The sequence below is a fragment of the Papio anubis genome, chromosome 4 (genome assembly GCF_008728515.1).
Source record: "Papio anubis isolate 15944 chromosome 4, Panubis1.0, whole genome shotgun sequence".
NCBI lineage: Eukaryota > Metazoa > Chordata > Mammalia > Primates > Cercopithecidae > Papio > Papio anubis.
The window spans coordinates 117,238,493-117,264,753 of record NC_044979.1 but is presented as its reverse complement, the minus strand read 5'-3'; the positions used below and the strand labels follow the sequence as shown (position 1 = coordinate 117,264,753).

General features: G+C 48.6%; 1 protein-coding gene and 1 long non-coding RNA gene across 13 annotated transcripts in view; one reads left to right on the top strand and one right to left on the bottom strand.

The window, feature by feature from the left end:
* Positions 1-26,261, top strand: part of TNS3 (tensin 3) — a 309,033-nt gene that overhangs the window by 68,259 nt on the left and 214,513 nt on the right. For 9 of the 12 annotated variants that reach the window (XM_031665397.1, XM_031665393.1, XM_031665405.1 and 6 more), the window contains one exon: positions 11,036-11,073. The exons of 2 other annotated variants lie outside the window; for them this stretch is intronic. Coding sequence is in view for 2 of the 10 variants with exons in the window: in XM_031665393.1 (XP_031521253.1) it covers positions 11,036-11,073 (38 nt within the window). In the remaining 8 variants the exon portion in view is untranslated. Of the gene's footprint in view, positions 1-11,035; positions 11,074-26,261 lie in introns of those variants that run through there. One more of the 12 variants, XM_031665403.1, reaches the window with a different exon arrangement.
* On the bottom strand, positions 764-9,169 carry LOC116274530. Its single transcript, XR_004183270.1, has 3 exons — positions 9,084-9,169; positions 6,340-6,474; positions 764-915 (listed from the first exon to the last, which is right to left on the bottom strand). It is a non-coding gene; the product is annotated as an uncharacterized LOC116274530 (long non-coding RNA).

Genomic DNA, 26,261 nt, shown 5'->3' with positions numbered 1-26,261 from the left:
TCAACCTGCCACAAAGGCCTGTTGTGCAAGTACTGGAGTTTGTGAGAGTGACTATCTTGGTTGACTGATTCTTGATTGATTGATTATTGATTGGTTGATGCCCTCAACAATTAATTTTATAGTGTCTTTTGGGTGCTGGCCTCCTTGAGGCTGTGTGGCCCAGCCCCCTGTCACTTTCTCACCCATTTGCTGCCATTTTTCTTCTTGTTCCTTCAGACTTTTCTTGACCCCCGATACAGAAATGAGTGTGGAACCCTCCCTCCACCTTTAGGCTCCCGCTGCACTTTCCTGGAGTTACTTTCCTGTACCTCAGGTCATCCTGATAGAATCCACGGTTCCTGTTGATTTTCCTTTCCTCTTGCACTGCAGTGTACATTCATGAACATTTTCTGTGTTTCCAATCGTATCCAGGTCCAGATCAGGTTCTGCCCTGTCGTAGGTGTCCAGGACATATTTATAGGCTTACAAAATGTTTCAGTTGTGGGTGTTAATGAATACCAGTGGAATTAAGGAGGGAATAAAAGGTAGAAGTATTTAGTTTGGTGAGTATTAACTTGTGGTTAGCTTTGCATCTTTACAAACATCTGGTTTGTCGGAGGTGGTGAAGGTCCCTGTGGGAGAGCTCTTCCCCTTCCCTTTCCTGACGAGACTTATCTGAGGCTTGCGCCGTGGGTGGCTTTCCCGGGTAAAGATTGGTAATGACACCTTTCCTCTAGCTTTCTTTTGTCAAGAGTGGGGCTGCAGGATGCTGTGGCTGGTGGCCCTGGTAAGATGAGTGTGATTTGAAGAGGGGCTTGTGGAGACAATCCAGGAAAACAGCACAGCAGGGTTTCTGTTGCAAGGTTGGGCGCTCTTGTCTTCAGTCAGTGTTGGCCAGGCACTAGCAGGACCATAGAATTGGCACACCCCATGACACTGTGAAGGAAAAAGAGCCTATGTAAGTATACCAGGCTGAATTGGGATACAACACATGAGCTAGATTTTTGTTTGTTTGTTTGTTTGTTTTTGAGACGGAGTTTCGCTCTTATTGTCCAGGCTGGAGTGCAATGGTGTGGTCTTGGCTCACTGCAACCTCCGCCTCCTGGATTCAAGTGATTCTCCTGCCTCAGCTTCCTGAGTAGCTGGGATTACAGGTGCACACCACCACGCCCGGTTAATTTTGTATTTTTAGTAGAGATGGGGTTTCACCATGTTGGCCAGGCTGGCCGCAAACTCCTGACCTCGGGTGATCCACGCACCTCAGCCTCCCAAAGTGCTGGGATTGCAGCCGTGAGCAACTGTGCCTGACCCACATGAACTAGATTTTTATTTGTGTGTGTTTGTGTATCTTCACAGGAAATCATTTTAGCCATTGCTCTTGTCAGCGTATTAGGAGGAGTATGGACCTGGCCCATCTCCTTAACATGCTGCTGCATGAGTGGATGGGGCACTAGCAGGGTAGGGGTTGCTGCTTACTGAGTTGGAGCCGGGAGCTGGTCTGTGGGTGTAGCTGGGCCAGAGGCAGGATATGGGGACGCTAAAGCTCATTGAGTTGAGATGGGGTCCTGACAGTCACTGCAGGTGTAGACAGGCAGAGGCAGGATGGGAGGACACTGCTTGAGTTGAGATGGGATCCTGGCAGTCACTGCAAGTGTAGATGGGAGCCCGGCAGAGTCAGGGATGGGCTGCTCCACAGGAAGCTGTGGCCCTGGACAGTTGCACCCTATTTCTGTTCCTCAGTGCTGTGATCTTTACAATTTGTATGTCAGAGTAGTTAATCTCTAGGATTTTCTCTTACTCAATAGACTATATAGATACCACTCCCCAAATCGACAGTTTCATAGTGTTCTCTACTTATAATTCACGTATGTCATACACATTTGCATTTTGATTCCTTTGTGTACATGTTATCTAGAGACAACAAGGTATGCCCTTTACATAGATTATGTAAGTATCATGCATCACAGTGATGTGACGTTTTGGTAGAGGTGTTCTTTCTTTGGCTTATTTCTGGGGAAGCAGCAGAGCATGGTGGAGGTGAGGTGGATGGTGGAGACAGCCTGCCAGTGTTCCTGCTCTTCCTCTTTCTGCTTAGAGTCATTGTGAGGAATAGCAGAGTAAATACACATGAAATACAAAGAACACTGGGGAGCTCCAGAAAGTGTTCAATGGTGTTAGTAATGACGATGGTGATGATGATGTTGTTAGTGATGGTGATGAGGGTGACAGTGGTGATGCTGATAATGATGTTGTAATTGATGGTGATGATGGTAACGATGATGGTGATGGTGGATGATGGCGTAATTGATGATGATGGTATATTAGTGACGATGGTGTTGATGGGGATGGTGATGATGATGGTGTGATGTTGGTGAAGATGGTGATGGTGATGATGATCATGATGGTGATGGTGAGTGGTGATGGTGTAATTGATGGTGATGGTGTGGTTGATGGTAACAGTGGCACTGTGATTATGTTGACAGTGGTGATGATGGTGATGGTGACGATGCTGATGAATGGTGACAATGATGGTGATGATGATGGTGATGACAGTAATGATAGTGCTGTGACTGGTGATGGTGATAGTGGTAGTGCAGTTGATGGTGATAGTAACAATGGCAGTGGTGACGACTGTACTGATGATGTTGATCGTGATGATACTGATGGTGATGATAGATGGGGAACGGTTAGGGGCATATTCTGTGATGCAGGCCAGTCTTTTTACCATTCATTTTCTGGCTCATTCTTGGACTTTCAGGTCCCGACTTTCACATTTTAACCTCCTAGTTAAATGCAAATTGCATATGTGGTTAAGTTGGAAGAAAACACTTCATGTTTTAAAAACTGTTATATTAACGTGTAAGGGCCCTATTATCTCTACTCTTGGAACTTTAAGTAAGGGAAAGAAAAGATAGAAATGACATTGAGCAATGGGGTTAAGTGTCCAGTTGTGGTTTTTCTTATACTGCTCAAAACCTTGCTGGTGTGCCCATACCATCAGTTAGGACTCAGAGGCAACCGGTTCTCACTACATGTCACTGAGTTCCCTTGGGTGGCCTAACATGTCCAGTTGCCACCGATATCCCAAACTGGTTGTATTTCACAGAGGACAGAGGAAGGCGCTATTATGGGTGAGTCTTGGCATTCTGGAATTGAGTAGATTGAGCCCCCAAAGTTACAAGTTTTGTGGGACTTGGTCCCTGGAAGAAGGTAGATCCAGGGAGGATCCAAGGTCAGACCATGCGGAAATGCTCCCCATTTGAGAGATGGTTTTCCGGAATCTAATAGTGATCTAATAGAATCAGAGAGACTAGCATGGAATGGGACAGGTTGGCACAGAATAATGAAGCGCTGCACAAGAGAGACAGCTGTAAGGAAGGCCCAAAGGAGATGAGAATTGAGAAAGGTAGCAAGGAGAAAAGAAGCAAGGAGAAAGCTGAGAAAGGAGACCAGAGGGAAAATGGGATGAGGGTAGTTTTGTAAGAAAGATTTGGTAATGGGTTATTCCATTTGGTTAACCCAACATTATTAAGCACCTGCTAGGAAAGAAAGATGAGAGTTTTGTGTCCTGTCTTTGAGTCCATCACAGTCAGCAATACACTAAGTGATTACAGATAAAAGTTTGGAGATAGACGGGCAGGTTTGTAGGTGTGTGTTTTTTAGCACTTGCTTTGGGCCAGGTGCAGTATTAGGACTCCAGGAGAACACGGTAGTTATTTAAGACTAACAAGGCAACAATAGGGTCACGGGGCCGAGCAGTGAATGTGGGCATTGGGCAGGCCTTGTCTGGTGGTCCCCTGCTGTGGGTCAGTCACTCCCCTCCTGCCTCGTGGAGCCTGTTACTGGGACACAGAGAGGCTGGCAAACTTGACAGTTGAAGCGAAGAGAAGGAGAGGGTGACTCACAGGCTTGTTTATAACTTGGTCAATATGTGTGGAGTGTTGTATAAAAGATTCTGACAACCCTGTAAGACAGTGGCCTGGATTCCCAAGGCTCGTGGAGACGTTGTGAAGAATAGCAGTTCCAAGACAACATATAAAAATGTTGGGCGTTTGCAAGCCAGACAGCTCTGGGCTGTAACTGCTGCAGCGGGAGCCAGGATTCTTAAACATGAGTCTGGAAACCTCGTCTGACAAGGGAGCTGATGTGTGATTTGCAGACTGTCAGCTGTGGAGCTGAGTGTTCAGGCAAAGCCATGAGAAGGGGCCTGCCACACACCCCCTCAGATGCCGGAGGGTAAGCTGGGTTGGAGAAGGGACAGGCTCTTCACAGGAAAATGCTTTTGGTGGAGCCTACTTTCATGGCATGTCATCGACTATCTCACTTGAGATTTTTCAGCTTTTCAGTTTTGCAAGTTGATAGATGAAAAGTGATGTCTCCTTTTTATTATGTTTTTCATTCATCTGGTGATTACAGGAGATTGAACATCTAAAAAGATACAGAAAAGCTGCCTGCAGCATTTTCTGTTTACTTAGCAAAATAGCCTTTCAAATCCTTTGCTCATTGCTTATTTAAAAATTATATTATTTTAGGGTATGGTGAGGTGGCTTATGCTTATAATCCCGGTATTTTGGGAGGCCGAGGCGGGAGAATCTATTGAAACCGGGAGTTCGAGACCAGCCTGGGCAACAAAACAAGACCCTATTTCTACAAAAAATTTTAAAATTGGCATGCACAGTGGCACGTGCCAGTGGTCCCAGCTACTCTAGAGGCTGAAGCAGGAGGATTGCTTGAGCCTGGGAATTTGAGGCTGCAGTGAGCTATGGTCATGCCACTGTACTCCAGCCTGGGTTACAGAGTGAGACCTCATCTCTAAAAAGAAAAAAAATAAAGAAATAACATTTTGAAAATTAAAAAATTTAAAAATCAGTTTTTTTTTAATTTCTAAGAATTCACTACATTATGAATACTAAATCTTATATGTGATATTAGGCAGAACTTTGCCAATTTTTAGTGACGTTTGTCCTCAGAAAAGGTCAGTTTCTTATCTTTCCACTTTGTACATTGCAAACATTCCAGTCAGTTGCTTATGTAAGTTTTTTCATGGCCTGTTTGTCACGCAAAAGTTGTAATGTTTGGTTTCTTCCGATCTACTCTTTTCATTTAGTTCATGCTCTTGTTCCTTGTTTTAGAATGCTTGCCCTTCTCCAAGGTCACAAAGATGTTCTCTGATATTTTATTCTAATACTGATTTCAGCTTTTCCAATTCTGAATCAGCTCTATGATTGATGCATCTAAAATTCATGGTATTTATGTTATTATTTTATGATGTTTTTCATGGAGTAACCAGTTTTCCCAGTTTTATTGTCTGGCTCCTCCTTTCTGTCTGAGTTGTGGTGTCTCTCTCCAGTGTCATGTTCTCTCCTATGGATGAGGCCACCACATATATCTGTCTTTCACAAAGTTTATTTCATGCATCACAGGGCGCTATATATCTGTTAGCCTTACCTTTTACAAGAACTTTCACATGTGAAATAGTTTGAGATCATAATTTTTCAGTAGCTACCTAATATTTTGTGTGTGTGTGTGTGTGTATATATATAATTTTATCTTTTTATTGCTTAGGTAAACTTTTTTTTCATGGCAGAGAGGAATCTTGGCTATCACCCTGTTCTACTCCTAATTACAGAAGGGGAAATGGGTGCCAGAGGGGACATGACTGGCACGGATCGTTGGTGAGGGGCTGGAGTGAGCATCAGACTTTCAGCTCCTGAGGCCCCTGGACATCTGCTCCTGGTCCTGGTGTGTAGCTCATGGTAGATGTTTGCTTTAGTGGGCTCACACATGTGGAGCTCCAGTTCTTGCACCAGGCACAGAAGAGCCTTTGCACACCAGCTCACTGGGTGTTCCAGTCCAGCTCTGGGAGGTGGGCTCTGCGCCCGTAGAGCCGGGCTGGCAGCTGGTGTCACTGCTTAACCTGCTCTGCCTCCCAGAGCAGGCAGCCTCTGCTCTGTGCTGCAGTTTGCTGTTCGTACAACGGAGCGAGAATGTGCCTTTCTTCCTGGTCCCTGTGGGGACAGGTGGAACAAGGCGTCTAAAGTACGTGGAGTTTTGTGGAAGGCACCGTGGCAGCCAATAATGGGCTGCGTGGATGGAGCCTCTCCCAGTCAGCAGGGCATGTGTCTTTTGCAGGGGGAGGTGCGGCGGCTAGTGGGCTCCCAGCAGTGTGCCTGGGCTCCAGTTCTGCAGCCTGAGTTCTCCAGGTTCCTCCTATGGGTCCAGCTCTGTGCTCAGAGGGGCAAGTTCCAGAGGCTGAGGCATTTTCATTATCTTGCTTCGTTCATAGGAGTGGGAAGGCCTTTGCCAGAAGCCCGTGGGAGAATTCACTTACCTTTCTATTGGTGAAAATTGGGTCCTTACCCCATTCTGAGAGCCTCAGGCAAGGAGAATGAACGGAGTTGCCCTCGTGCTGCGGGTCTCAGGCACCCACTGTTAGGGTCCCAGAAGACCCTAAAGGGCTCCTGTCGGTGTGGTTTGTATTCATCACGATTTATCCTATTAGAAATAGGAAACTGATGAATATCAAAAATATTTAAGTCATTTAAAAGCAATGGTAATGAACCAATTATATGTTAAAATGAACATAAGCTTAATAAAAAATGACTGTATATTTGAAAACAACAAAGCGAGAGGAGGAGCATTGTTTTGTGATTCTGTTATGCAGCCTTAATCAAGAGGTTGGTTCCCCCTGCATGTAGTCTTTCTGCAATGTTTGAAGTGTTGAAGACAATCTAGCCCCATAAACATATCTACCTGGAAAAGGAAGCATTTTAACAGGCTTTTCAGGCCATTGTAGATATTCCATTTTGATTCTACACCAAAACTCAAGTGACAGTTGCTTAAAGTTCAGTTTCACTGTGGAATCTGAAAGTGTATTGGTAGAGTTTTTCCTACTCTGTTTTATTAAAATCCACTGGCCTGTCTTGCACACCAAGTGCATCTTTTACCCGGTGTGGAACACCACGCACTGGCTATCTGGAAATTATTGGTCTACTGACAGTTACTCAGAACTTTGAAATGTTGACATATTTGTTATACAGTCTCAGGAAAATCCCCACATTTGTTAATATTATTGTTGATTTAACAGAAATGTCCCAGGAGTTGTTAGGCTCTGGTTATGGGTACAAGTCTTTTTTTTTCTTTTTTTTTTTAGACAGTGTCTCACTCTGTCACCCAGGGCATGATCTCTGCTCACTGCAACCTCTGCCTCCTGGGTTCAGGCGATTCTTGTGCCTCAGCCTCCCAAGTAGCTGGGATTACAGACATGCATCATCATGCCCAGATAATTTTTTGTATTTTTAGTAGAGACGGGGTTTCACTGTATTGGTCAGACTGGTCTCAAACTCCTGACCTCAAGTGATCCGCCCGTCTCGGCTTCCCGAAGTGCTGAGATTACAGGCATGAGCCACCGTGCCTGGCCTGGGTACAAGTCTTCTAAAATTCTAATTTTCACTTGAAATCTCAAATTTTGACATGGGTTTATGATGACAGACTCACTTCATTTTTGAGAAAATGACAAGCACTCGAGTCTGAATAACAACATTTTGTCTGCTGGGAGTTCTTTCCAATAAAAATGACATTCCCTGAGAAGGTGGCTAGTTTAGCTGACAGCTCACACAAGTGCTGTTCCAAAAAGGAGGTGGGTCTGTGTGGCTGAGGGTCAAAAAGAACACATACATTTTGTCTTCCGGGCCTGTGTGCTTTGGAGATGGATTTTGGCGTGAAATTCTTCCACTGTTTGGAGCCTCCCTTGTGGCCAACACCTTCACAGCCCCGAGTCCCTAAACAGTGATCAGGTAATGAGGTCTCCACAGCACGTGGACCTACTGGCTATGGGCTTCTGAAAGCAGACCTGGAACAGGTCGGGATTGGGACACAGTTGTCCTGCCCATGAATCCTCAGTCTCATCCACAAACCCCAGTCTCACATTAGTAAACCAGGTGAAGGTAGGTAGCTTCTTTCCAGGGTGTGGTGGAAATTTGGTAATACCTATGCAGTTCAAGCTTTTAGGTGCTGAGAGTATCAGCTGCCTGTCACTCCTGTTAGTGCTGCTGTTGTGAGACCCTGTTCATACACAACAGAGACGCTGTCCCTTGATGAACTTGCAGCCCATTGGGAGAGATGGACACAGGGAAATCATCATCGTATGACAAGCCATGATGACCTGCCATGATGGGTCAGTGGCATAGAAGGGTGTGAATTCAGGCACAGAGGCAGCTGAGCTGGGCCCAGGAGGGGAGGTGGGTGCAGGATGGTGTGAATGAGGAGCTGGGGTTGGCATGGGCAAGGTTAGGGCAGACTGGGGTAGGGCAGGCAGGGGGACGTCTCCTGTGGGTGGCAGGATAGGAAGCTGGGCCTGGGCACTTTTCTATTCATACTTTGTAATATGTCAGAAAGGCAAGGAGAGTACGGCTGGATGAAAACACTGAACTTGATGTACAGATGGGCTGCAGTCCCATCTTCATGGACCATGGCTGCCGCCTTGACTGAGACATCCTTACAGTTTCTCCCCGAGAGGTGCTTGCGAGGAGCAAGTGCAGTAACATACAGGAAAGTATCTTGTATGCTGCCTGGTGCAGTGCTGACCAGAGCTGGGCCACAGATAGATTGACAGTGGACTTGCTACTCTGAGGATTACCCATGCTGCTGGCAATCGAGTATAAAGTCTTAGTCTAAACATTTGTAAAACTTTGAGGGTCATTTGTCTACATACCAGAAACAATGGCCATTCCTCTCAGGATTGCAGTCTTAGCTGATGGGCAGTTTATACGATTTCACTATGATAATTGAATTTAATGATTTTGCCCTACGATGCGGATGGCTGTCTGGTGGCCGAGTAGGCCACCCACCATGGATGTATCATACCAGTGCCACCCTTGTACTGCCCAGGGCCCTTTTTTTGTGTTGAGTTGGCATGTTGCATGACAAATGACCCCCAAAGTTAGTACCTTAGCATAACAGTAAGAATCTGTTATCTCCCACTATGTCAATGATCAGGAATTTGGGACATAGGTGACTGGGCAGTTCTGGTTCAGGGTCTCTGGAGAGGCTGCACCATCTGAAGGCTTGGTTGGGGTTGGAGACCAGCTTCCAAGGTGGCGTACCTCTATGGCTGGGAAGCTGGGGCCAGCTGTTGGTGGGAAGTCTCAGTTCCTCTCCGTGGGGGCCTCTCCACAGGCCTGCTTGAGTGTCCTCACAACATGGCATCTGGCTGTCCTCAGAATGAGTGATCCTCGAGACCAGGACAGAAGCCATGATGCCTTTTAGCCACAAAAGTCACACAGCATCCCCTCTGCCAGGTTGCACTGTCACACAGCCCAGCTGATTTGCTGTGGGAGGGGGCTACACACCGGCATGGGGGCCATGAGTTGAGGTCACCCGGGCCATCTGGAAGGCTGACTGCTGCGTGATGTCATAGTCCTGTGACATGCTGGTAGACGTGTGTGGGCAGAATTCTTTCCCTGACTCTCACTCAGCCAGAGGCCAGAGGCCTGCCCACCGCCCTTCTCCTTATCTCAGTCCTTCGTGCTGGCCTCTGCCGGGGATGGTTTCTGTCTGGACTTTTACTCTTGTGTGGAAGTCCCTTGTTTCCCAATGGCAAGTCTCTCTTGATTTGAAAATCACTGATCACCTTTGTGTGTTTTGCCCATTAGAAGGTGTAGGATAAATACATGTCTTTGGGAATAATCTCACAAACCTCAGAGGCATAGAAAGACAATTCAGCAATTCAAAAAAATAGATCCTACAAAGATAACGACCTAGCTGTAACTACTGGAGTTCTAATAACTGCCAGGCAGTGGGCAAGTGACTTTATCTGTTTCGTCCTCATTCAACCCTACACAAACCTTTTTGACTTTGACACGTCGTAGAAAACAGAGTGCAGGAGGGGGAGTGAGACATTGATTAAATTCACAGGGCGTCAACACACAGAGCTGGGATGTGGGGCCCCTCTCTCTGACTTCCGAGGCCTTGGTTTTCAGGTTCCATGCACTTCTGCCTGTGGGCATTACTTTCTAGTTTCAAAGCAAGGTCCCTTGAAGGATTCCATTTGACCCATGATAGCTCCGTGGGAGGAAACAGAGACCCAGCTAGAGGGGCAGAGCCTGGAGAGGAGGTTTTGGTCACTGTTCCCCAACCCAAGTGTCTTTCCCTCCTCTCTCAGCTGTCTCTGTGGGCTGGCAAATGTGAGGAAAGGGAGGGCATGTACCTGACGCTCCCTTGGAGCTGGCACAGGAGGCTGTGCTGGGATTATTTGGTGCTGTTGCTTCATTTCTCTTTCCCTGTCTTGCAAGGCCTGCCTGCAGCATGCCCGTGGTAGCCATGGGGAGGTTTATGCCTCATCATCACAGCTGCAGCCCCTGGGCAGGAGGGCCTGTGAAATCTGCATTGGTTCCAGCTCCGCATCACATTGTTAGGGCCTCCGAAGGGACACAGGACTCGCTCCGTTCACACAATGGCCCCTCTGGAAGGATTCTTCTATAGGAATTTAGACATGAATTTATTCTGACAGTCAGTTCTCAGGTTGGCCGGAAGTGGAAGCAGTTCCGAAATCCAGATGCACGACTTTGTCACAAATTTAAAGGCTCTAATCCAGTCTTTCATGGACACTTTAAATTCTGATTCTTAAGGGGCATTTTCCAGTTTCTCTTCTTTTTTTAAGAATCAACTGTAATTTCTGGGCACACACAAATGCTCTCTGCTGCTGAAACTCACTATTCTTCTTTAGGGATCCACTTTGGCTGGATGTACATATCCCTTGAAAAACCAATCTGCTCATGACCCTGCTCCCAAGACATTCCCACCTGAGCCACCCGAGCTGTTGCTAACAGACAGCAATTGTAACTTGGCTCTTGCACACCATGTCCTCACTGCCTTCTGTCCACACTGCCGTGTGTCTCATGTAAAAATCTCCCTTGTGCCAGAGAGAGGCCACCCATGGGATCTTCAAGCTAGAGACTTTGAAAGATTGAGAGGGTTTGGAGATTTAAAAATTCTTGCTAGAAAGACTGCTTGACACACATTCTTTCTCTCTCTCTCTCTTTTTTTTTTCTTCCAGCCTGCAAGTATTCCTGCCACAAGAAATGTGAAGCCAAGGTAAGCATTCTGTTGCTTTCCCGTGGGACTTTTTATAGCTGAGTTGGCCTTCATTGAATGATATGTGTGGGGTGGGGGGGCCTCTTTGGACTGTAGCCACGGGAAGAAAACTCTTTAGGAAAGCCAGGGCTGGGATATGGTGTATACCTTTCATCTCAAGAATAAACCGAAGAGCTTTGAAATCCACAGTTTTAATCATAGAAAATAATTCTTAAGAATTTGATTTCAGATAAGAATTCAATAGTTGTCCCCTGGCCACATCAACAGCTCCTTCTCAGTGGTACACGGTACCTGGTTTCTCACTGCCTTGTCATATTGCCTCTCGGGGGAGAGAGGGCAGGAGCAGGGAGGTCCAGGGCATTCCCCTGGCCTGGGGACTTTTCTGCCTCATTATGGAGATAGTTGTGCATAGATGGATTGGGGTTTTCAGCTGCCATGGAAACCTGGGAACCCTGGAGTAAGGTTTAGTGATGTTCACTGAGGTTTGTGAGTGCCTGGAGAGGTTAAATTGCCCGATGGCCTCTGTGACCAAAGGAGGCCTGGCTGTGTCCTGTAGGGCTTAGGGTTTTGGTGAGTGGGGAAGTGAGGTGGCCTGGAAGAGCCGTGTGGGAAGTGACAGACATCCCAAGGAAGAAGCATGTGGTTTTCTACCTTGTCTTGGTGCCTGAACCTTCAGATCTCCTGGGGATGGTGACTGTACTTACGGAATCCCCAGGTATGATTTGGGTCTGCAGTCGGGGTGGCAGCAGTGTTTTGCCCCATCTACTGTTTGGCCCTGCCTATGGGGGCTCTGTAGGTGTCCTGACAGGTTGTCCTCATGGCTGTAGGTCCAGGGAAGAGGAGTTTTAGAGTCTTGGGATTTTGCTGCTGTTACAGACCTCATGGGTCAGCTGTTTTGATCATTTCCAGCCCTGCCTTGGGCTCCAAGTGGAAGGCTATGCTGGAAGCTGACTTCGTGTTACCATGAACTCACTGCACGTGGGTCTATTTTCCATGTGAGGACTAGGGGGGCTGGTTTCCCCGACCCTCCCGATCTCAGGCATACACAAACACACACATGCATAAATATGCACACGTGCACGCACATAAATACACATGCACCCAAACACATTTGTGCTCACACACACACATACGCGTAGGCATGCACACAAATACATGCACACATACACACAAAGTTGAAAGAACTAGACTAGTATAGCCCTATTTCTTTTTTCCCAAGATACTTTTCTTTTTAAAGTCTTTGTTATGGAGAATGCTGAGCACGTGCAGGAGCAGAGAGGATGGCACAGGGGCCTTGCTGCCCACTTCCTGAACCCCAGACCAGCAGCCCCTATGACCTGGCCACACCTCCTTGCTGGCTGCCTCTTCCAGATGTCACGTGGGTGCGCTTCTCGGGCCTCCTGGGGGCTATGTGGAGCCCTTCTGCTCTTGCTTTCCATCCTGCTCTGGAGAGGGCTTCCCCTTTCCCAGAGGAGTAGGCGTTTCTTGTTCACACACTCCTAGGCATAGCTGATTTCCCACCGTGGTTTATTTGAGGTTTTTTGTCCACAGATAGGCTCCTTTCCCAGGGTACTGTGCACCTTTAGTGGTGTGGGAGCAGTGCTTCTGAATACAGTGGTGGGTGGGGAAGATAGTGCCTTTGGGGGAGTATTTCAGACGTGGAGAGGTTCCCCCTCCCCTGGGAGGACTGAGATGTGTTGTCCCTCACCCCTGTTGTGTGTTGCCTTTGTCCGCATTGCTTGCACCTTGTGTCGACTGCGGAGTAGGATGAGGGGGTAGGCTGCTTGTCCTGACTGTGTTGCGGGCCCAGACACCTCTGAGCCACAGCCGCAGAGATGAGCCTGCTGTTGTTCCTTCCATTTCTTAAATGAGGCCTGTCGCCAGCTGCTTAAGGGATTGAATTCTTTGGTTCAAAGTGTATTCCAAAATCCTTAACTATGACTGAATATGGGATTTCTAACGGCAGCAATTGGCAGTTTGCTGAGGGATGGATAAGCTCTTATTCCTATCAGATCACAGTGCAGGGAAATATATCCGTGTTCATTTTTTTGATAATACAGCTTTGAACTGCAGGGGAGAAAGCCCCCAGCAATAACAAAGCACCTTCTCATTCCAAAAATATAATGCCGTCGTTGTTGGGGATATGAGGGCCATAACTCCTCAGCGGCTCCTGCAGGGCACGCGGCTAAGGGAGCGGCTCAGTCTTCCAGGAACTGAATGTGGCTGTGGCTTCTCCCACATTATTGCACTTGGGTTTTGAGTCCTTGATTACTGTGTTCACGTATATCGCCCAGTGGGCTCCTTAGACGCTGCACTCAGATTCCTCAGGCGAGTATGAAGCCTTGTTTCAGCATGTACGCTTAGGTCTCGCATCAGACCCGAGACTGGGTGGTAGCGTGTGCTGTGTTATACCCCCTTGACGGTGTTCCCCTCTATGTGGGAGCACTTGCGCCTGTGTCCACAGGCTCCACACACACCCTGGAGCATGTGGCTGCTGTGTGGTGGTGCTAAGGCCACAGCTGTTGATCTGCTGCTGTCAGTGACATTGTCACAGGCTCCTCCCGTCCAGGCCCTCGGAGCCCCTTCTGTGGCACTGACGATGTGGAGGAACCATCCTGCAGAAATGGGGACCGAGACAGCAGCTGGGGGCTCAGGCAGGGAGGCAGAGCCATCGTTGGGACATTTTGAGAAGCCCTAAAAGATTGCTGTCACTCTCTTCTTGAGCCATTGGACAGTAAATCCTCTCAGGTCAGGCCATGCAGCTCAGTGGGTGGATGGAGGCAGAGACCCGGGCTTGGATGCCAGTGGGGCTTTTTGTCTCCCGAAGACTTTCTAGTCCCCCTTGCTATGGTCTTGATGTTTGTGTCTCCCCCAGATTCCTGTGCTGAAACCTGACCCCCAAGGTGATGGTAGCTGGAAGTGGAGGCCTTTGGGGAGATGATTAGGTCATGAGGGTGGAGTGTCCATGAATGCGATTAGTGCCTCTATAAAAGGGACCCCAGAGAGATCCCTTACCTCTTCTGCCATGTGCATACATGGCAAGAAGGCACCCTCTATGAACCCTGAGAAGGGCCCACACCAGACACTGAATCTGCTGGCACCTTGATCTTGGACTTCCCGGCTCTAGAACCATGAGAAGTATATTTCTGTTGTTTATAAGCCTCCCGGTATTTTGGTATAGCAGCCCACATGGACTTAGATAGGTCCTGAGCCTCACTTTCTTCCTGCAATAAACAGAAAAATGACTTTCTCTTAGCTGTTGGTTACAATACTTATTTAAGTTTTAGGGAAGTCAAATAATGTATGTACAATCACTTGAAAGTTTGGGATTTCAACTGTTTGGCTTCCTGGATTGCAGTGCTTATTCATTTAAGCCACATGAGCCGTGTGGGCATCATGACTTGCTTTTTGCCTGGCTATCACTTGACTTACTGGCAAGAGTGAAAAAGGAAGTAGGAGAAGTGAAGCAGTTATAGGAAAGCAGATGTTGGGGAGGGGAGAAGGGGGAGGAAAGGGTGGCAGATGGTGCCCCCATAAAGGAAATGAAGGGGAGGTTCTGTGGAGCTTAGGCAAGCAGATGGAGGCACCGGCATCCCATCCTTGAAACCTGCAGCCTTGCATCATGGTGAGATGCCTCTTCTGCCTCTGCCCACTTGCAGATGCGTCTGCTCCTTAGAGTTGTGCTTTGTGTAGGGTATTGAGTATCATCTTGAATCATCAGAGGTGAAATGGACCTGCAGATAATTTTTTTGTAAACTTAAGACCTCACGTCGGGACCACACGCAAGAGTTAGCGAGGGGAACATGCACAAGAGTAATGTCGGGGAGACACCCTGCAGGGGGTCCCGATGCGCAGCTACCGCTTTAATCCAGGAAAAACACAGAACCTCCTGCCACCTGGGCTCCAATGCTCTCAGACCCCCTGGCTCATCCTCAGCCTTTGCAGCCTGGCTGCGAAGGTCCAGCTCACCGTTTCTGTCTCTGCACATGCCTTGGTTTGCGCCCTTCTTGGATATAAAGTACAGGAGTGCTGGTGTTGCTGAGTCTGTAGAAGGAGAATGCAGCAAGAGGAGAGAGGTCCCAGGCTTTGTCCAGCCTCTCAGCTCCTGCAGGTGGCCTTGGCGTCTTCTTCCACTGTCCCGGTGCTCCGTCTGGGCAGTTGCCAAGCCAGGAGCCTTCCTCCGCTCTCCAGCTTGGTGGTTGAGGGAGAGAACTTTGTGATAGACTTGCTGCTCTTTTTAAGCTGAGACTACAGGAGGTCCTGGGGAAGTCAGCGGAACCCCCTGCTGCCCTCATCGCCTGCTGCCCTGGGGGCCTTTGCTGGGCTCTCCCGTCAGGGATCCCCATGTCCTGGCTGCGGTTGATGTAGGAGCTTTGTCACTTCCACCAGATAGGCCCAGGGCAAAGACTTGGTCCCCTTCCATGGAAAACACGGGAACTAGAGTTTATGACTTCTTCAGAAACTGTCCCTAGACATTCATGCTGGGCGTCTACAGACACTCAGTGGCCTAACTGATAAGTTTTAACCATTAACTTATGTCTGGCAGTTAACCTTCATCTTCAGATCACTACTCTGCATGCTAAGAGGAGCAGCAGCTGCCGTGCAGTGGGATACGGGACTGCTGGGTCCCAGGGACTGACTTGTCCAGTCCCCTCTCCCCATTGTCTGATGAAAAACCTGGAGACCCCAGGGAGATGAAACAACTTGCCTATTGTCATTTGGCTTCTGAGGCCCAGAATTCATGGGTGTTGCATTTCAAAGCTCTGATTTTTGCTGTTCCATGTGTTCTTTTTGGTGCTTTACCATCTTCACGTGTCAGAAATGGAGCTGAGGTTTGTGTGGGTGACTCTAGCCCACCTTGCTCATATGCCTACAGAACCTACTATGCCTCTTGTGAACTCCAGCTCCAGGGCCAACTTCTCTAAAACACGGGTTGAGCATCTCTCCCGCTTGGCTTGGGGCTCACTTCTCCTGGGCTGCCTCTCTGTTTCTCTCTCACGAAGTGATGCCTGAGAATTCTCTGACTCCCGCATGGCTCAGGCCTCTTCTTCCCCGTAAAGGCTCTGCTCATCTTACGTCCATAGCATCTTGTCCGAGACTCCCAGTCCTCCCACAAGACACTGAGCAGGGACAGTATCTCTCCCCAGTTCCCATAGCTCTTTGCAACCCTGCCGGGGCCTCCGCTGTTGCAGCTGTGTGTTTCTGTTTTGGACCTTCTCACCTGTGCACAAGGAGGGAGGCTGTGGGAGCCGCTGCTTTGCTGATCCTGAGCTCTCGGTTACTGCATTCTCTGAGCCTGTTTCACCTTCCATGTCCAGACCTTACCCTGTCTGTGGCCTCAGAGCCTCCACTCTCCAGCATCCCACCAGCTAGCTCCACTCAGCTCATGGCAGAGGCCTGTTTTTCCTGCCAGCACACAGGCCACGGAGGCTGCAGGCTCTCATCCCCACCTTCAGCAGGGTTGGTGCTCCCTGGGCTCTTGGTGGAGGACTGAATCTGGCGATGCTCATTGCCACAGCTTTTAAGGTTGGGGTGTCAGCTTTGACCTCCCCAAAAGGTGTAAGTAGTGGCCTTTTTTCATATGGTCTTCACTGGGAACGAATGATCTGAATTTGTTAGTAACAAGGACTAATAAATCCTCCCTGCTTCCCTCTCTCCCTCCTTTTTTTCCTTCCTTCCTTCCTTCCCTCCCTCCCTCCTTCCTTCCTTCCTCCCTTTCTTTCCTTCCTCCCTTCCTCCCTTTCTCCTTTTCTCGCTTTCTTTCTCTCTCTCTCTCTCTCTTTCTCTTTCTCTCTTTCTTCTTCCCTCCGTCACCCAGACTGGAATGCAGTGGTGTGATCTTTCACTGCAACGTCCACCTCTTGAGTTCAAGGGATTCTTCTGCCTCAGCCTCCCAAGTAGCTGGGGTTATAGGCGTGTGCCACCACGCCTGGCTATTTTTTTTTTTTTTTTTTTTGGTATTTTTAGTAGAGACGGGGTTTCACCATGTTGGCCAGGCTGGTCTTAAATGCCTAACATCAAGTGATCCACCCGTCTTGGCCTCCCAGAGTGCTGGGATTACAGTGTGAGCCACTGAGCCTAGCCAGGACCAATACATTTTGCATAACCAAAAGGAAAATCCCTGGCCCTGTGTGTGAAAGCTCTTTTGTTGTTTGTGAGTGTGTCTCTTTCCTGCTCCTATTTGTACCCTCTACGATAGCTTCAGGAAGCATGGTTGCTCCCCCTGAACTCAGCTTCTTCATCTGAGCATAGGATTTTTAGGGGTGTCATGAGATACATCTCACCTTGTTCATCCTGTGCAGAAGGAAGACCACTCAGTTAGCGCTGTTGAGGGATCTGCAGGACCCTGCCGAATGCTTTAGATGCGCTCTGTCATTTACTCATCACACTTCTCTCTGAGGAGGCTTGTTCTGCTCCCTCTTACAGGTGACAGGGCTGGGACTCAGCAGTTGCACCTCTTGCCAAAGCCTGCGATGGTCCTGCCCCAGCTCACGTGGCCCGCACGGGCTCTGCCTCTCTCTGCCATCTCAGTGAATGTTTACACGGGCGTCCCTCCTCCTCCCTCCCCACTTCTTGCTCTAAGGGCGGGGGCAGTTAATTTTTAAGCCAGCCAGCTCAGCAGACATTTCCTGAGTGTAGCTCTCGGCCGTGCACAGAGCTGGACCCAGATGCAGCCTGCTGTCTGCAGGGAGCTTCTGCCTGCAGCCCAATAGGACGAAGTGAGAGTCTGATTCTGCCAGATGATTGCAGGTCTCCACCTATGTTTGCCGTGTGTGTGTGTGTGTGTGTGTGTGTGTATGTGTGTGTGTGTGTATGTGTGTTTGTGTGTGTGTTAATGTTTGACAGCTTTTAAAATGGTTTTTAAAATGAGAAGATGTTATTTTTAGAGCAGTTTCAGATTTGCTGCAAAATTGAGGAGAAAGAACTGAGGGCTCACACACATGTGCTTACGTGTACACACGCATACATATTCACACACACAGACACAGACTCTCCTGCTGTCAGCATCGCCGCACCAGAACAGCGCGTTTATTAGAATTGGTGAGTCAGTATTGATGAGTCCCCAGTCCACGTTAGGGCTCACTCTGGGTGTTGTACATTCCATGGGTTTGGACAGGTGCATCATAAGTCACGTCCACCATGACAGTACCGTACGGAGTAGTTTCGCTGCCCTAGAAATCCTCTGTGCTGCGCTTCTCTCTCCTGCACCCCGACAGCCGCTGACCTTTTCACTGTCTTCATAGTGTTGCCTTTTCCAGAATGCCGTAGGGTTGGAATCATACATGTGTAGTCTTTTCAGATGGGCTTCCTTCACTTGATGATATGCATTTAAATTTCTTCCCTGTCATTTCTTGGCTTGATAGCTCATTTCTTTTCAGCTGAACAACACCCCGTCTTCTGGATGTGCCACAGTTTACCCTCCATTCGCCTACTGAAGGTGGATGCTGACCGGTGGCTTCCATGTCTGTCTTCTTTTTTGCTAGTTGTCACTACTGTCAGAAGAACCATGAAGCGTCCTTAAATTCTGCTCTTTTTGAGGACACTTTTATTCCTTTTCCTATAAGATCCCTTTTCTGATAGGCTGTCCTCACCAATCTTCTTTTGAGTCATTTTAATTAGAAAGTCACTTCACACATAACACCTTACTAGAGGCATGTTTATACCTGTGTCTCTTTTTCTACTGGGAACTATTATTCCTGACTCCCAGAGTCTGGGGAGTGGCCCCACTGTGTGGGTCCCGCCAGTCAAAGCCACAGCGTGGGCTCTAGGCTCACTCTCAAAGTCAGCAAGCCACGTGTGGCTTTTCGTGTCAGCACAGTTACACTTTGTACAAAAGAATTAAGGTTTTTAAATCCCAAATAATCTGAGCCCCAATCGGGGGCATTGATTGTGGACTTCTAGGCCTTTCTTGGACTCGAAGGTGGACAACAGGACCAAGCCACTGTCAACTAAGGAAGTGCGTCAGCCGGGCGACGCCAGCTGCCAGCAGCTCGGGGCCTTGCTTTCTGGGGCTCTGCTGCTTGCACCGTCTCGGCATCTGCGGGGCTTTATGGTGACATTCCACAGGCTGGGAAGTCACTGGGTTCGCCATTTTACACCAGAGGAAGCAGGTCTTTGAAACTGGTGGTGACTTTTGGCCAGGCTGACGGGACCATGTTGGCTGTCTGGTTATGAGTGTAGTTCTTGCCCTGTGATGCCAGGTTTGTTTTTTAGTGCGGCATAAGTGTAAGCTTCTGTTTGTGTAGGAAGTCCTAGCCTTGCCCCAAAAAGAGGCCAAAAGAGGATTATAATCTTTTGAAACAAGATATTTGTCTTAAATAAATAATATAATTTTAAAATGTATCCTGTGTTTTCTCTGAATCACCAGTTTTCATTCCACATTGTGTTGTAACAGATAAAACAACACATACTTGGAATGAATCTGCACCTATTTGCCACATCATTTTAACTATGCGGCCCGTAACCTAATTAGCAGCTTTGCAGCCAGCATCTGTATCTGTCCCCTGGGCAGGAGGCCAGAAGGTGCAGCTGGAGGGAGAATGTGGGTCCCTGCGTCCTGCACGTGGCTCAGGCCAGGCCTGTCTGCCTTGACTCTCGGCATCTGTGAAATGAGGGTAACTTTCCATGGCACTGCAGTTACATGGGAGGGTAGGAGGCTATTGGCAAGGGCACCCCATGGCTGCAAGTGTGTTTTATTGATTAAACTAGGGCTTTTGAGGTGCCCTGGAAATCTTCTTCTGAACCCCACCTCTGTGTCTGTAGACCAGTTCTAACCTGAGAAAGAAGCTCTCCCTACAGACTCTCCATTGCTTGAGAAATAATTTGGGCAAGCGTGCTGTTGGTTAAGGTTCATTCCCCACCCCCATCCCGCAGGATGTTGTTGGGTATCTGTTTACCAGGGGTCACGGGGGAGAGAAGGGACCAGCTGACCTCAATGCAGCCAGGCTCTGATGACGGAGTGGGACACCCAGAGAAGATGAGGCCCCTGAATTCAAAACAGATGCCGCTTTCATGGTGACAGTAATGAATGTTTGAGTGACTGCCCTGACTGGGTCAGATAGACCAAGGTGGGGAGCCCAGGCCTGCAGGGAACCCTATATAGCTCGAGGGGCAGGGGACAGAGCAGCAAGGCCAGGCATCCATGGGCACATGTCACTCCAATGTAAACAAAAACAAAAGAAAAGAGCATGCGGTGAACATTTCCTGCTCTGTGTGCGTGTGCGTGTGTGCGTGTGCGTGTGCTCCATACGTGAAACTCTGTACTAGGCGATTACTTATTTTCTCTTGCCCGGCCTCTTTGGGAGAACAGAAGTACAAAATAGAAATTTGCATGTGTAGCTCTCAGAAGCAGCTTCCGAAACTTTGAGGACTCATAAAAGAGAAGAATGAATAACAGACCTGGGTCTGAATCCTGACTCTGCTTTGTCTCACCCATGTGACCTTAGGCTTCAGTTTCTTCCTCTATAAAACAGGAATTAACCCCTACTAAAAGGACTGTTGAGAACTGAATTCAACAGCTCCGCAAGCACAGGGCCTAGTGGCTTCTGCAGGAGTGCTCTTTTCCCTTTTTAATACCTTAATTTGCATCATTGTATTAGATGTAGATGTCTACAGTGTCAGTTGCTGGAAACTACTCTTTCTGCAGTTGTGGCACTGACTCTAGCAGATTTATTTCATGAAATGTTGCCTACCGCTAGCATAAATCACTATGCATTTTATTTATTAATTGTTAAATGACAAGAAAGTACATATATTTTCTAAATTTTCTTCTGAGAATGGGATGTGCTCTTTCAAGCAAATGAATTCCATTTAGTGGGCTTAATTAGTGCCTCAGACTTAGCCTGGGCCCACCTGAAAGTGGTTCCATATGGCTAATGGCAGAGCCGTGGGCTTAATATTTTCTGACACTGGAATCCAAGTGCCTCTTGCTCGATGCTGCCTTGGTTCTGGCCAGCTCTGTGACCTTTCCCCTGACTGGCTGCCCTTCTTCCTACTCCCCCCAGCCTCCTGCATTTGCACAGGCTCACCCTGCCTTGGCTAACCCCACGGAGGACTTCCGTAGTCCTGGCCCACATTGCTGCAGCCACGATGTCCGGGCCTAGGGCAGAGCCGGGTGCTGCAGGTGTCTCTGCCTGCTTGGTCTTGGGCTTCTGATGTGATTTCCCACAAGCCCCTGACGAGCAGGTCCAGATGCCTCCCCAGCCCTCCGCCTCCTCTCTCACCTGTGCCTGGCATTCTGTACTGCGTGTGCGTGGACTCTCCCACTCAGCCTCTGTCTGCGGTGGCCACCATCGCTTTTACTCCCGCTTCTCTTGAAACAGATTCTGGCCGGCGGTGTGCAGATGAGGGTTTATACCCTGCTGGGGGTGCAGTGGGCTGATTGACAGCCTTTGCTGACTCCCCCGGTGAAAATACCTCCCCTCCCCCCACCTGCTTCCAAGCTACCAGCCTGACATTAATCAGCTTGAAACATTCCTGCAAATGCCCCGTTCAGCTCCAGCACCTCCTGCCCATCAGCTCTGGTCACAGGGGAAATGTCCCTTCTTCTACACATGTGGCCCCAGGCGCTCTTTCTGCTGACTCTGGCTGCCATCTGCAGTAGCCCTTGGCCCCTTTCTAGAAGACCCCAAACTCTGCATTCCCCTGTGTGAGCTCACATTCTGTTCAGTGATTTCCTTTTTCTGACGTGCTTTTCTTACTACCTATTTTTTCAGACCACCATTCAGTTTTTGAACTGCTCAGAGTCTATAATCTATGCTTCCCCCTGTTATCCCGTCACCCCTCCTCCAGGCTCACTGGGGTCCTCCCCGCTTCTCAATCCAGGGCCTCTTCACCTCTGGCCTTCTGGGCTGGGCGGCATCGGGGCCTCTCCCCGGCCCTGTGGCACCATCTACTCCTTCTGGATCACAGCTCTTCCTCTCTGACCCTGACTCTGGCTCTGCCCAGGCTAGAAATCCACTTGTTATAATGTGTGTGGTTTCCTCCACTGCTTTTCCGAGTGGTCTCTCCTTACCCTTCCCTCTGCTGAGATGGAGGAGGAAGGTGTGCAGCAGTCAGGGAGCTGTGGAACTGCCTGTTCTCTTTGAATGTTTACACACCATATGCAGTGCATCTTTTTAAAATTTCTACTATGGTCATTCTTCCACATGGATGCCACCTGCCCTGGCATCTAGCAGTGTCATCTCTGCAGAAGCTTATCTCCGGGACTTTCTGGCAGTCCTGGGCCCCGGCTCTGGCTGGGAGACTGCATTCTGGCTCTGAGTGTATGTTCCCAGTGGGATCTTGTTCCTGAGGCATTCTCTCTATGACCCGTTCAAACCCAGGTCTTCCAGAGCCTGAGTTCAGGCTGGGAGAGGTGCTGGGAGCCCGCCCCTGCTGGGACATAACCATCGCTGTCAGGCTAGGAGAGACCTCTACAGGCCTTGTCCTCAAGGCGGGGGCCATGGCCCTGTGCCCACCATACTTCCAGACACCCCACTCTGCCTTGTGTAGCCCTTCCCCCAGACACTGCCCCCTCATGTTGTCAGCGTGTGTGTTGGTGAGTCTCAGCCCCCTAGACCACACGACAGGCGCTTAGTTGATGTGCGGCACTGAAGCCTGTGCTCTCTGGCCACCGCACTAGTGTTGCTGTGTGTGTGCCTTCACGCCTCTCATTGAGACGTGGCTTCATGTTCCATGAGGAGAAGAACGTTTTTAATCAAACCGCTGGCTTTATTTTTGTGGGGCTACTTCTGAAGGGTAGATTTCCTAGTAAAGCACCCATTTCTTGTTTTTTTCAACCACATTTTTATCAGCGGAGCCAAAACCCATAACGAAGCATTCAAATCCCCACCTCCAGATTTTGAATTGTAAAATAAAACTTGTTTTACCATGGATTTCCCCTTCCCCCCTTTTGTAAAGCAGTTAATTTTAGGCAGGGATTCAGGAAGTGCCTACTCCCATTTTCCGTCAAGCACGGAAATAGCTCGAGGGGCGCCCTCTCTCCGCCTCTTGGGAGCAGCTGGGGGAGTTCATTTTTGTGTGTTTCTAGGCATTTCAACTCCTGCCTTTCTGCGCACTGTGTGTGTCTGTGCACCCTCAACTCCAAATTACCCTGGAACTTTCCGAAGCCCGCAGACTTCACTTCTTTTCTTAATAAAGCTGTGTGCAAAGATCTGGGCTGTTAACCCTCCCTTGTCACTGGAAACTGCCCCCTGTTCAGAAGGTCTTTAGAATAATTAACTCACAAGGAGTGGACAGAATGGCTGAATGGTTGCAATACTGTGATGTGAGAAATTCTGCTTTCAGAATCTTCATCTGAAACCTTTTGTTTTTTCAGAAGGTTCTTTACTTATAAAAAGCACTTGGAGGGGAGTCGATTGAACCTTAGGAGGTTGGTTAGAAAACTTAGCTCTGCCCAGCAAGAGCTAGGGTGGCCCAACCTTGAACAACGGATGGGGTCAGTAGGAAGTAGACTTGTGGGCATTTTAAAGGTAGACCTGTAAGGATTGGCGTACCCACCCGGTGGGTCAGAGGCACGGCTCATGAGTAATTCTTAGGTTTTGAATTGGAGACACTGGGCAGAGAAGAATGCCATTGGCAGGATTTTGTGAACAGGGGTGGAAGTTTAGCTTCAGACCAGCAGGAACCAGTTTAGGTTTCATGGAATATGTTTATGTGGACATTAGAGTTAAATGGAATGCCATTATCAAGATTTTGTGAACAAGGGTAGCAGTTTAGCTTCAGACCAGCAGGAACTAGTTTGGGTTTCGTGGAATATGTTTATGTGGACATTAGACTTAGCCAGTTGGCCATTTGCAGCCCAATGCTTAATTTTAAAAGATTTGATAAGTTGTGAACTCTTAGGGTTTCTCATGTTTTCCTTTCTTGTCAGCTTTCTTTAGATCAAAGGACAGTTGGTAAAACCCAAACTATTCATCATGTTATTCTTAAACACTCTTGTCAAAATGTACTTCAGGGAAAATTTCTTTGGTGCCCCCCTTTGTGGAATTTGCCATTTTCTTCTCTGAATAACTGTTGTGTTTGTACCTTTTCTTCCACTGTAAACTGAATTTCGAAGACAACTACTAATTCTTTCTCATCTCTGAGTGCCCCAAAGTGTGATATTTGACATGCCATTCTGCAATGAATGAATAAGAGGTTGAGACAACTGACCCAAAGTTTGGAGAAGTGACCAGCTCATTTATTTGTGCTATTCCTTTTCTTTATGGATGACCACTGAACATTGACTGTCAGAGCCCTGCGCTTCACTCTGGAGGGCCGTTTTATTTGAGATCCTGCGATCCCCTCCCTAGGGGTGACCACTTCCTCTGCCTTGTCATTAGCAACAGGTCAGTGGAAGCCAGGGCTTGATGTGAAGAGCCTGCTGCTGATTTCATATGGAAACTTCAGATGGCCGCAGACCCCCAAGAAGCAGGAGTTGGGGGTGGCATTAGCTGATGTCATCGCCCGAGGCTCTGCTCCCTGTGAGCTCAGTGCCGTCCTGATGACAGAGCCTCGGCTCACACAGGCAGTGGGACCCCCTCCTGCTCAGGAACCCCGTGACCAGAACCCCGCCTTTCCCAGCAAGAGGCTGGCTTGGTTGAAAATACAGACATCTGCTTGCCTGCTCCCTGGTGGATGTGGCACCCACCCCTCATTTTAAAAGCCTCTGAAAACTGTGCTTTGTTTTAGTGTTGCTGCCTCCTTGGACCTTTTCCTTTGAAATAAGAAGAGGGTATTGCAAAATCACAGGAGCAGAGGGTCATAACATTTCTGTGCTCTTCTCTTGAAGCAGAAATAAAAGCACATCTTGTTTGTATGTCTTCTGAAGAAGGGGCCTTGCCATTGGGCCTTGAAGCACAAGCACCTGCCCAGTAGGAGGTGGGCAGGTGGCTTTCCAGGCAGAGGGAGCAGCCTGGGCTGAGGCTTATGGATGGGACGTGGGGTTAGGCAAGGGAGTTGAGCCTGGACCATGTTAGCTGCAGATGAGGACAGAGGAGAAGAAGAGATCAGGTGCGAGGAGTCGACAGTGCCAGACCCTGGAATCTACAGTATGGCAGGTGGGGTAGCCTGCCCGCAGGCAGCTGTGTCTTCCATGATGGCCTGCGCATCAGACACATGGGGCCCAAACCCAGCCTTCCTGCCACTGGCCAAACAGAGTGCTGTGGTAAGGGGCTACCTTCACTGTGGGGTTGCCAGAGCCATGACAGAAAGCCAGCGTAGGGTGGATATGAGATGATGACTCCGTGTCATTCGTAAGTGGGATTAGGGATCGCTGGCACACAGTTGGAAAGGGGGCCATTTCTGGTGCCAGTAATTAAGGTCCCCATTCAGTAGGCCCATACAGCTTCTTCAGAGTCAAGTATTTTAACTTGCATGTTAAGCATGAATAAATCAAAGCAAAATCCAAAAGCGTTCCTTTATTTGCTTAGACCTCCAGTTCAGTGGTTTCGGATGTTCATGGTGTCAAGCATGGCATTCGGACCCGTCCTTCTAGGAGCCTGTAGGATCGCTCTCAGGAACTGGCTGTGACTGATGGGCCCATGCACACATCAACATGATCCCGGGCCATCTCTGTAGGATGCGACTCTCGGATTTCACTATCCCACTCAGCCCTGTGGTCCCAGGCACTGGTTCTTCCCTGCCTTCCTCCAGGTGAACAGGGCGGGGTGAGGGACATGTCTGTTTTGCCCTGGTTAAGTATTATCACGATTCAGTCTCATTGCTACAGCCTCATCATCAGAAAGTTGTCTCCGGAAATGCCTAGTCTGAACAATACGGAGTTTGTGTGTCAGGAGAGAGGCAAAGTCTGTATGGCTGGCCGAGATGGCCTTTGGTGGCTATGCTGCTGTCTTTGAAAGGCCGTGTGGTCCCCTCTTACCCCATTCCAATCTAATAGTGTATATTTGATATAGTCTCTTTGTCAAGACTTTCCTGTGATCTTGAGGTTCACATCCACCCTGTGATGTAGTATTATCCCTATTTCACAGATGAGGAGGAAAATTGAGTTCACAGAGGACAGTCTCCGTAAATTCATCAGAGCCAGCTGGGAGAAGCAGAGGGCGTGCCCGAATTTCAGTCTCTGGATGCAAAGGCAGAGCTTTTTCGGTTCTGTCCAGTCACTCTGGGGCTTGAAACAGTATATATATGGTTTACAATATATGTTCGTTTAAAACCGAAGCTTATATTCAACACCACCACATACC